Here is an 11,451-nt window from a genome sequence, read left to right on the forward strand (position 1 = left end):
AACTTCTATATGCGGTAATGTTCGAGTTAGCTATACAGGGTTGAGGTTGATTCCAAAATAATATATATACTTTGAGTTGTGATTGAGTCTGATACTTGTATACACTGGGTCGTGGATTGATTCGAGATAATATATATTGATTTATTTCTGTACTACTAACTGTGAACAACTAATTGTGGACAACTAACATTGGACTATTAACTTAATAAACTTAAATCGTTAAAACGTAATAAAATATGTTGTGTATATATTTCGATCATACGTTGATATATATATGTATTTTTGTTATAGGTTCGTGAATCGACCAGTGGCCAAGTCTTATTTTTTCGACGAAGTGAAAATACGTGAAAGTGAGTTATAGTCCCACTTTTAAAATCTAATATTTTTGGGATGAGAATACATGCAGGTTTTATAAATGTTTTACAAAATAGACACAAGTACGTGAAACTACATTCTATGGTTGAATTATTAACCCGAATATGCCCTTTTTTAGTCTGGTAATCTAAGAATTAGGGAACAGACACCCTAATTGACGCGAATCCTAAAGATAGATCTATTGGGCTCAACAAACCCCATCTAAAGTACCGGATACTTTAGTACTTCGAAATTATCATATCCGAAGGTTGTTCCGGAATGATGGGGATATTCTATATGCATCTTGTTAATGCCGGTTACTAGGTGTTCACCATATGAATGATTTTTATGCAGATTTCTATATGCATGCATGTTGTTTATGAGAAATGGAAATATAAAATCTTGTGGTCTATTATTACAATTTGATATATATAGGTTAAACCTATAACTCACCAACATTTTTGTTGACGTTTAAAGCATGTTTATTCTCATGTGATTATTAAGAGCTTCCGCTGTTGCATGCTATTTAAAGACAAGAAATGGAGTCAGCATGCTTGTATAATATTGTTTAAAAACTGCATTCGAAGAACTTAAGTTGTTGTATAAAATTATTGTAAACCATTATGTAATGGTCGTGAGTAAACGCTATATTTTAGATTATCATTATTTGATAATCTTCGTAATGCTTTTAAACCTTTATCGATAAAATAAAGGTTATGGTTGTTTTAAAAATCGAATGCAGTCTTTGAAAAATGTCTCATATAGAGGTCAAAACCTTGCAACGAAACCAATTAGTATGAAACGTTTATAATTGATATGAACGGGACATTTCATATTCCCCGTTTACTAAAAAGGATCAAGAATAATTTATTACAATCCTAGTATATGTGGATTATTTGTTAATCACTGGTAGTAGTCTTACCCATATTGACACTGTCAAAAGTCAACTCAAGTCAACTTTCAAAATGAAGGATTTAGGTAGTGTCAGTTATTTTCTAGGATTCGAGGTGTCCAAGTCAACTCAATGTATATTCAATATTCATAAGAAGTATACTATGGATCTTCTTAAGGAATATGAAGTTTTTTTTTTTAGGATTGGAGGTGTCCAAGTCAACTCAATGTATATTCAATATTCAAAAGAAGTATACTATGGATCTTCTTAAGGAATATGAAATTTTGAATTGCAAACCTTATAAGTTGCCTTTAGATCTAAATACAAAACTACAAGCAGATGTTGGATCACCCCTGACCGGTCCAAAAATGTGCAAAAGGTTAATTGGTCAACTCATTTATACCACCATTACAAGGCCAAAAAATATGTTACTTAGTTCAACTTTTAAACTTATTTATGGAGAATCCTACATCTGTGCATTTTCAGTCTACAAAACATCTTATCAGGTACTTACTTTTAGCACCAGGTCAAGGTGTTTTACCTGCTAGCCATAATGTAGTTTAACTTAAAGCCTTTTTGACTATGTCTAGGAAAGTTACCCTATGACAAGAAGTTCTACAACTGGATATTGAATTTTACTTGGTGACTCGTCGATTTCTTGGAAGTCTAAGAAGCAAAGTGTAGTGCCAAGGTCATCTGCAGAAGCTAAATACAGGACCATGAATTTAACATGCTATGAAATAACTTGTTTGGTTAGCCTATTAAATAAATTTGACTTAACTGATTTGGGTCTTGTGGAATTATTTTGTGACAATCAAGTTGCAATACATATTGCAACTAATCAGTGTTTCATGCTAGAACTAAGCATATATTGAGGTGGATTGCCATTATGTCATATATCAAGTAAAAAGTGGAAGTATCCAATCATAATATGTTCATACAAAGTCTCAATTAGCAGATGCTTTTACAAAAATTGTTGGTCAACATAATATCTTACTGAGCAAGTTAGGTGTTCTCTTCCTAGTAACACTCAACTTGAGGGAGAGTATATAAGTCAACTCAAGTAAAATACAGGAGAATCAAAGTCCAGGGGTGTTCTATCAATAATGCAAACTTGAAGTCCAGATGATGTTCTGTACATAGTAATTTATTTGGGACTAAAGCTGTTAAGTTGAGATAGCTGTTTGTTAGGTCGTTATAGTTAGTTAGGGTTGTTAACGACGGTTAACAAGTAATTTGGGTATTTAATCCCTTAATCCCAAAGTGTGTGTGTGTGTGTGTGTGTGTGTGTTCAATTCCTAAACTTCTCAAATGCGGTGACTTTGATGTAGGTTTATAACATATATTTTCAGGGGATGAATTACGGTTGAGGGTAACTCGCGGTCCAGAGACACATGTACAAACCCTAATCAAACCCTACATCATCAAGTCCCCCATTTTGAGTGAGGTTATTAGGACTACATGATTTAACACCTCTGTTCGTAAACTGTGAATAACCCAAGTTGAGATAAAGATCTCAAGAGAGTGGTTAAATGTTGTGCCCTCCCGTCGAATGATCGGAATCATGTGACGACCCGGGGTGCCTTTGCAGAGGTAGTTCCATGGACTATCTACTTCGATGGATCTAGCACTTTGGGGGCTACAGGGTCGGAGTGGTATTAATATCACCTTCAGGCCAGGCCCCACATGCTACTAAAAGATTGAAGTTTCAAACCTGACGGTATCACAGCTTAGGAAAAACTGCTTTCGTACAGTCTCTTATTTTTTCGCATGAAAGTGAGTGGCAAAGTCTGGTTCAACTAAGGAGTAGGTCGCCCTATCTAATAGAGCGGGTAATGCTCAAATTATTTTTTTGTATTTGGGGTTGACGCCGAGAAAGACTAAAGACGGGAGAGCACGCATAGACATCCTCGGGAAAGCACTAATGAACTACGCCATCCCTGACACTTATGCGGTGAGATACCAACTATCCGATATCGCCCACAAAGCTAAGAGGCCACTGGCACCGAATAATACCCATAAAGAACGCTAAGGTGTGAGCTAGGAGACTGTCTTATTCATAGCACAAGGGCAGACGGCATGGCTAACTCTTTTGGCTATGTCTAGTTCGGATAGTACTCCTCTAGCTAGCATGCAAATGAAAAGATGATGATGCGGGCTGGACTAGATTTCCGTCATTCATGGAAAGTGCACGGATAGACGCCCTTTCCCCTTTTCACAATGTTCGTGCATTTGCTCACGAATTCAAGTTTGAATGTCCCATCGAAGTCCAACGCGCTCTTTTTGATCGGGAGAGCGGGATGGGCAACTTCAGTAACCATACATGTATAGTAATCATATCGTAAAAACCCGAAAGTATGGTACCGATCGTGTAGATGATCATTAGGAGGCAGACCATATACATAGAAGAGAAGCCCTACAAGGAGAATGTGGTGGCTAATTTGCTGTTGACTTTAATGTAGGTGTATAACGTATATTTATAGTGGAAGAATTATAGTTTAAGGTAGCTTGCCGGTCAGGCCATGTACAAACCTAATTAAACCGTAAATAATCAAAAATGAAATTTATGATAAGAAGTTCTTTTTTTTTTTTTTTTTTTGATGGATCATTTTTAGAATTTTTTTCTAAAATGGTAATAATTTTAAACCAACTTTCAAAACTGGAAAAAATGAAAAATTCAAAAATGGTAAAACCGAAGTTTGGAACCTCGGTTTTGCCATTTCCGAAGTTTCAAACTTCGGTTTTTGGTGGTCTGTCAGCAGAAACCCTAAACCGAAGTTTGGAAATTCGGTTTTACCAAATCCGAAGTTCCAAACTTCGGTTTTGGTATTTATTATTTTTTTTAAACACTAATTTTATAAATAACTTGGTTTTGATAGTTAATTTACAGTTTCATAATCTAAAATTACTTTAAAAACATATAATAACATTACAAACAATAAAATATTAATATTAGTAAGATGCAAATACAAATTTTTTGAACAACACTTTTATTAATATCAGAATCACGGTTACATTTTTTTAAAAATAAAAATACATAATTTAAAACAACACATAGAAATTTAACACATAATTAAATTAGATGCAATGGAAGAGGTTGGTTTTTCACAATTGCTTCGTTTTTTTATCATAATCCATTCATCTTCCTCACAAAGATGCTCGAATTTTGCTTTACATTCATTCCAAAGCATCACGCCCGAATGTTCATTCGTAATGTTTTCTTTGAGCCACTCAAACACCTTCGAAATTGTTGTCATCTGACTAACATCCACATTTTGAAAGTACTTATATTTGTACCCATAGTAAAACTTTTTTTTGTGTTGAAAACTGTCCATTCCAATAGACATTAATTTGAACAGGAATTGGTGACATGTTTATGTTTACAAAATTAAAAATTTATGTTTGGATAAGGGAGAATAGAGTGATACATCTGTTTGTTGTAATAGATGTCGGTTTATATAGTGTAGTTAAAATTGGAAAACCGACCTTTTAAATTTCGGTTTCAGTAAAAGCTGCCGAATAGTAAAAGGTAACAGTTAACCTTGGTTGTCAACACAAAACTCCTTCTAATCGTCGTGTTATCACCAGTAAGCCAACTATTTTGGAATGAAATTTGCCCTCCCCAAAGAAAATGAAACATGAATTGACGAATTATAGACATTTTTGTAATTATTGATGTATGAAACTGATTAAGATTAGTTTGAATTGTGTTGTTGGTGTTTGAAACTGACTTTGAAATGCTTGAATTGTGTTCTTGGTGATGTTTGTGTTTCAGTCCATGATAAGAGTGATATAAATAAATGAAAAAAGATGATAAATCAGATTTTGACATGATAGGTTAGCAGGTTTCAGTCCATAATTGAGACTAGGGTTGCAGGTTTCAGTCCATAATTGTGACTGGCGATGCAGACTGCAAAACCGAAGTTTGAAACTTCGATTTTGCTGAAAAGCCTGCAAAACCGAAGTTCCAAACTTCGGTTTAGGGTTTCTGCTGACAGACCACACAAAACCGAAGTTTGAAACTTCGGAAATGGCAAAACCGAGGTTCCAAACTTCAGTTTTACCATTTCTGCAACGAATTTTTCATTTTTTCCAGTTTTGAAAGTTGGTTTAAAATTATTACCATTTTAAAAAAAAAAAGTCTCATTTTTAAGCAATGTTATAACAAGTTTCCATTCTTCGTCATCTTTCCTATATAACATGGCAAAATGAAATTTACTAGCGTCTCTCTTAAATCTCCTTATCTCTATAATCTCAATCAACAACTTAACAATTCTCTAAATTATGATATTAAATCGTGAATAATTATGAATGCGAATATGGTAATACAAGGTCACTACTGTATTAACACGAAAAGAGTCCCTTCTTTACAGCAAAAAAAAACTTGATAAGTAACAAATGCTGAAGCTGAGTTTGCAACAGATAAATAATGTTTAGCAAGCAGTCGATTTGCACAACGGTTTCTGCTGTTGTTGGCTTTGACACTGCTCATGGCATGTTGTCACTTTATCACGTAGTTCTTCGAAAGCCCTCATTGTCTCAACATCAAATCCTCCAGCAAACTGTCAAATTATCAAAATTCAATTAGTCAAAATTTTGACATTTGAGGTCAAATTGACTAATTCACAATTTCATATTTTGATCCAAAAGGAGATCTTTTTACCTGATGTACACGGAATGCAAAACGTACACCTTGAACTATCAACTCTTCTTCTTCAGGACCACCACCTGTTTGGAGTTCTGCAGACACTCTTCTCATGTACTTCATTGCTAATTTAACCGACGCAAGCTTAATCTACAAGTATGAAATAATTGTACAAGTTTTAAATATATTTGTATCCAATTAAGAATTATTGAATCACAAGGACACAGTACCATATATATGATAAGATGATGGCCAAATACATTCAAACAAAAGAATCCACACAGTATGAATACAGAAAACAAGGGTAGGCCCTTTGCAAACACTGTTTCACATTTTTAGATTTACAATATGTACAAATTGTAGGTAGCCAAAATTTATGGAAATTGTTAAAAGAAAGCTAAGTTTGACATGCATAATACTATCAATCAATAATACCAATGTTCAAGAAAGGCCAACTACTTTCTTAAAAACTCAATTATATCAAAATTCCAAAGTAATGTACAACTTATGATTCATGACGTACAAGTCTTTAAGGAATTGCCTAAAAAAGCGTTGTAGAATCCAAGCAAATAAATTTCCGATTGAATGTGGGGTTTCACTCTCACATGTGTACATGTAGGTAGGGGACCTTGTAAAGTAAACAAAATCTTTGCAACTCATTTTGGCATTTTGTAAACAAATAAATTTTCTGATTTTTTTATGTTTTAATGCCTAATGGTAGACCGAGCCCCATGGTTACAAGTTTCTTTTTCTTGAAAATGTGCACATGAAAGCATATTTAGGGGCCACCAACACCCTAAGATGCTTTTTTAAATTTTAGACAAAATTATCAAAATGGACTCTGTATTTGTACATTTTTACCCTTATTTTTCAAAAATTGAAGTTTTCATCCTTAATAGCGTAAATATGTTCCAATTTATTCCTTGCGTTAACGGATGGTTAAATTGGCCTTTAGTTTAGGCTCGTGCGTATTATGTGAATATAAACCCCAATCTAATATATACTTAGTATGATAAAGGGAGCCCTAATTCAGTTAGGTGTCGTTTGTTTTTCAGTTTGCAGACCTTATTATGTCTTATGTCTGCGCGCCCGCAGATGTTTTCACTGCAGACTGTTTGTTTTTCTGAAGGCATAAGATAAAATAATGTCTTATTCTGTCTGCAATCTCGCAGACTTGGAAATGTGCTTCTAAGTGCTGCAGACAGAATTAAGTTATTCTGCAGACATAAAAACAAACAGTCTTCACTATTGAGCATACAGACCTTCAGACCACATCTTCTTTACAGACGTGGTCCGCAGATCTTCAGACAAAAACATCTTAAAAAACAAACAACACCTTAATCTTCGTTCTATACTCATACATAACTTCCCCAAATCAACCTTCAATCCTAATTCAGAATGATTGTGTATTGTGTTTATAGTCCGTCGATTATTCGTAATTCGTTGACATCAAAGAATCCACTTCGAGCACAGAAATAGAACCTTCTACCTGGATTATTTGATGTCAACGAAGTACGAACAATCGACGGACTACCACAAATACAATACACGATAATTCTGATTTAGGATCGAAGGTTAATTTAAAGATGTTTTATATGGGTATAGAATGAAGATTAACTGAATTATTAGATAAGGGTTTATATTCATGTGATATGCACGTGCCTAAACTAACGGCCTATTTAACCATCTGTTAACGAAGGACTAAATTGAGATACATTTGCGCTGTTAATGATGAAAACTGCAGTCTTTAAAAAACGGGGATGAAAGGGGCAAAAATGGACAAACACATGGACGATTATGACATTTTAGTCTAAATTTTAATTTATGACATTAGTAGTAAAATAAGGAGGACCCATTTCACTAGAGGTGACCATATAGGCGAATTCATTAATTTATTAATGCTCAAAAAAAGAAATACGATTTGGGCTAAACTTTAATCATTTGCATTGTTTTATTTCATCTATAGTTGTGTTATATTCATGCTAGAGACAAGACAACTATACCTTCAATAGACACATTTATTTAAAAAATTGGGTAAAGATTATCACATGTACAAATTTATTAGGGGGTAAGATAGACACCGTATAGTATGACCACTACCGACGCCATTAACTGTTTTATTTCATCTATAGTTGTGTTATATTCATGCTAGAGACAAGACAACTATACCTTCAATAGACACATTTATTTAAAAAATTGGGTAAAGATTGTCACATGTACAAATTTATTAGGGGGTAAGATAGACACCGTATAGTATGACCACTACCGACGCCATTAACTGTTTATGGACCACAACAGTTGGCTATAAAGCGTAAGGTGTGTTTCTTGTAGTGGACCGGGCGAAAACGTTAGATACGTTACTTATTTCGAACAAAAGTTTTGTACTAATTGCCCATTTATGTCTACTTATAAAGGAGTTTTAAAAACAAGAAAGAACTACCTGAGTTACAAATCCTGATTCTTGCATCCAGCCCATTGGAATTTGAAATACTTTGTAGCGTGTTGAAGCCGATTCTCGCATTCGTGATAAATTATACACTCCATGCTCTAATCTGTTTGACACCAAATTAATCAGCATGATAAAAAATTACAAATACATATTAAACAAGTTTTAACAAATATAACGATTGATTTTTTCTAATGACGGCCTTGGTTGTTAACGTGCATAGTACACTACAGTTATTATTGACTTTTGATTGACGGTTATTCTTTTTTATAAACATTTTATGCACCTTAACGACAACTTTAGGCATGTTGTTAGAAAGATCCTAAAAAAAATTCATACTTTTCAAACAATCCTTGCATTTTCTTGAGAGCGGGAGCACAGGGCTGGCGAGGATCATCACGAAAAGATGACACCTCTGATTCTAGCTTCTTTAGATCGGAATAACCGAATGCAGCTTCTCTCAATGCATCGGCTTTATGTTCTGGCCATTCAAAGTGTTTAAGAACTGCCCTCTCATCAACCTGAATCCAATACAAGAAAACAGTATTAGATCATGAGATCATCCAATTTGAATTATGAGATATTATATGAGCTAAATTATGATGATCACCAGGTAAGAGAGTTCATCATCAAGCCATTTAACAAAGGGCACAACATCTTCAATATCTGTAAATGCTGCATTCTCAACTTCCTTGATCAGAAACCTTATGAAATCACCTTGTGTTTCCACATCTGTTTTTATCTGTAATGAATTAATCACCAAAACAAATAATTAAAAAATGACCTAAACAAAATAACAAGAAGCATCACATTATCTGTAAATGAAACAAATATTGTTCCTTTTCTCTAGTTAAAACTGGAAAGTCTAATACAATGTCCAATATAGTATTATGGTAAATGATCTATAATAGTAACTGTTTACAATCCAGAAATGTTAACTTCATCCAAAATAAAATTTCTTGTGGATGGTAAGTATCATTTTCTAGGTAATGTACAAGTTGTTAGACCACCATTAAGCCTATGGTGGAGTAGTGGAAGTAGGGTGAGAAAAAAGAAATGAGGTGTCAATTTGTGATTGGATGTAAAGAAAACTAACTTCTAAACTTTTCCATCAGTATCTAACAGCGGGTTAAAAGCGTCAATTGGCACAAAAGAAAATGACCGCAATAACGCTACAGGGGTGACACTCCTTTAGAGACGGTCTTACGGTACTCTTTTTAACCTGAAATGATACACATCCTAAAATACTACAGTAGAAACCTAATAACCCTAAAAGGATTCAGCAAAAGTTACATAATGTGAAATGTCTATGCTACCCTTTGCTACCTCACAATTTTGATTTCAAAAATCCGAACAGTCTTGTCTTTACAGTAAGGGTGATGATTCTCACACATACTTTTTTGATCCTCACACACCAATTGAGTATTATTAGAAGAATAAAAGGTTAAAATAGGTGTGTGAGTATCAAAAAAGTGTGTGTGAGAATCATCCCTTACAGGAATCATTTATTTCGAAATAATAAATAATGGTAGCTGAGGACCGTTTGAGGGGCAAAAAAGTAATTAAACCACTTACCGCAAGCAAATGCGAAGACCGGTTCTCGATTTCTCCGATCATATCACGTGTATTCGCCGTCGACGGAACATCCGCCGACGCACCTCCGTTACACGATTCTCGGCGAGATTCTCTCCGCATTAATGAATGATAAAACTCAACCACCTCAGGTACTCTCGTCACCTTCGCCGGAAAAGTCTTTACACTAGTCGTCACCGGCGGCGCCGGTGGCGGCGGCGGCGGCGACGGATCTGCAGACTTTATCTTCCTCGGCGGCGGCGGCGGTGGTGGCGGAACTGGTTTACTCACCAGCGCCGGCGCCGGAATCTGTTGCTCCGTCAATGCTCGCTCGGCCGAGCTGCTTAACGAGCTCGTAGACGAACACGATGACGATAACGATAACGAAGGGCGTGGTGGCGGTTTTGGAACCCTAGGAACACGTGACCGAATCTCGATAACGGAATCGGAACTCATATCTAACGAATCGCATCTCGAAAGCCTCGGTAAATTGTCGATTTCTACTAATATCGATTCCTTCGAATTCGACTCTGTATAACACTGATTACTATCATTGCTCGTATTATTATTCCTAATTGAAGCATTCGCGAATGTATGCCCGCGTTTTAAGTTCTTAATCATACTCGATTTCCCCGAAATATCGATCAATTGCTGATACTGATGAAACTTTCGTGATGAATAATCCTCAATTCGCTTTTCAAACTCTTGTTTTTGTTCCGTAAGTTGTAAATGTAGCATCTCCACTTCTTGCCTTAGCCTCTCATTTTCGGTTTCTAGACACTCGATTTTATTTTTTGATTGATTGATTTCTAAATCTTTTTTGGAGATCTCTTGTTCGAGAACAGGGAGAATCGCGACAGACTCCTTGAGCAGTTTCTGCTCAAGGAGTTGTGTACGTAGTCGTGATTCTCGTTCTCGTAAACCTTCTACTAAAAGTAGAAGTTCCGCCACGTCTGGCGGTTTAGGCTGGACTTGTGATGATGATTTGGAGAATACACCAAATGATTTAGAAAACATTGCATTTTTTTGTGGTAATTTTCCACTTCCGCCACTTGAATGTAAAGGTGATTGATGACGTTGTGATTGGTGTTGGTGTTGGTGTTTGGGTTCTGGTTTGGGATTTGCAGGTGATTTTTGTAAACCCATTGCTTGTTTGACTTTTCCGGTGACCATCTGATGATTGGTAAGATTAGGTGTTGTTCATTATGGGTATGGTTTGCCACAAAGGTCGTTGTTAGAGTTGCCTGTGAGACTGGGAGAGTGATAGAGATGGACAAAGTGTATGTGTTCTTTTTTTTTTAAGTGAGAGAAAAATAAATAAAGTAAAAGGAGGACACGAATAACGAGGAACGGTCTTCTGTAGGTTCTTGGTTTTGAAATGTTTGGGGAGATTTTAATAATGGGAATTAAACTTAGGTAGTGGTGTAGTAAATGCTACGCGCCAAACATATTTTGAAATTACTCCATAGATTTGAAGGATAAATTGTTGTCTTATTTACTTTTCTTACTTTCCTTTTTTAATAATATTAATTAAGTAATTAA

General features: G+C 35.2%; 1 protein-coding gene across 1 annotated transcript; it reads right to left on the reverse strand.

The window, feature by feature from the left end:
- Positions 1-5,547: 5,547 nt before the first annotated feature.
- LOC139863044 (protein INCREASED PETAL GROWTH ANISOTROPY 1) lies at positions 5,548-11,082 on the reverse strand. The gene is made up of 6 exons (XM_071851691.1): positions 9,913-11,082; positions 8,948-9,079; positions 8,677-8,858; positions 8,332-8,443; positions 5,910-6,041; positions 5,548-5,808 (listed from the first exon to the last, which is right to left on the reverse strand). The coding sequence occupies exons 1-6, from the start codon at positions 11,080-11,082 to the stop codon at positions 5,680-5,682; spliced, it is 1,857 nt and encodes a 618-aa protein (XP_071707792.1). The 3' UTR covers positions 5,548-5,679.
- Between the last annotated feature and the right edge of the window lie 369 nt (positions 11,083-11,451).

This window comes from Rutidosis leptorrhynchoides, chromosome 8, assembly GCF_046630445.1.
Source record: "Rutidosis leptorrhynchoides isolate AG116_Rl617_1_P2 chromosome 8, CSIRO_AGI_Rlap_v1, whole genome shotgun sequence".
NCBI lineage: Eukaryota > Viridiplantae > Streptophyta > Magnoliopsida > Asterales > Asteraceae > Rutidosis > Rutidosis leptorrhynchoides.

Excerpts from the sequence above, each read along its gene's own strand:
- LOC139863044 (XM_071851691.1), bottom strand. The coding sequence starts at position 11,082 with ATGGTCACCGGAAAAGTCAAACAAGCAATGGGTTTACAAAAATCACCT. Across the intron at positions 9,080-9,912 it reads GGTCTTCGCATTTGCTTGCG|ATAAAAACAGATGTGGAAAC; the intron begins GTAAGTGGTTTA and ends AATTCATTACAG. Across the intron at positions 5,809-5,909 it reads TTGCATTCCGTGTACATCAG|TTTGCTGGAGGATTTGATGT; the intron begins GTAAAAAGATCT and ends ATAATTTGACAG.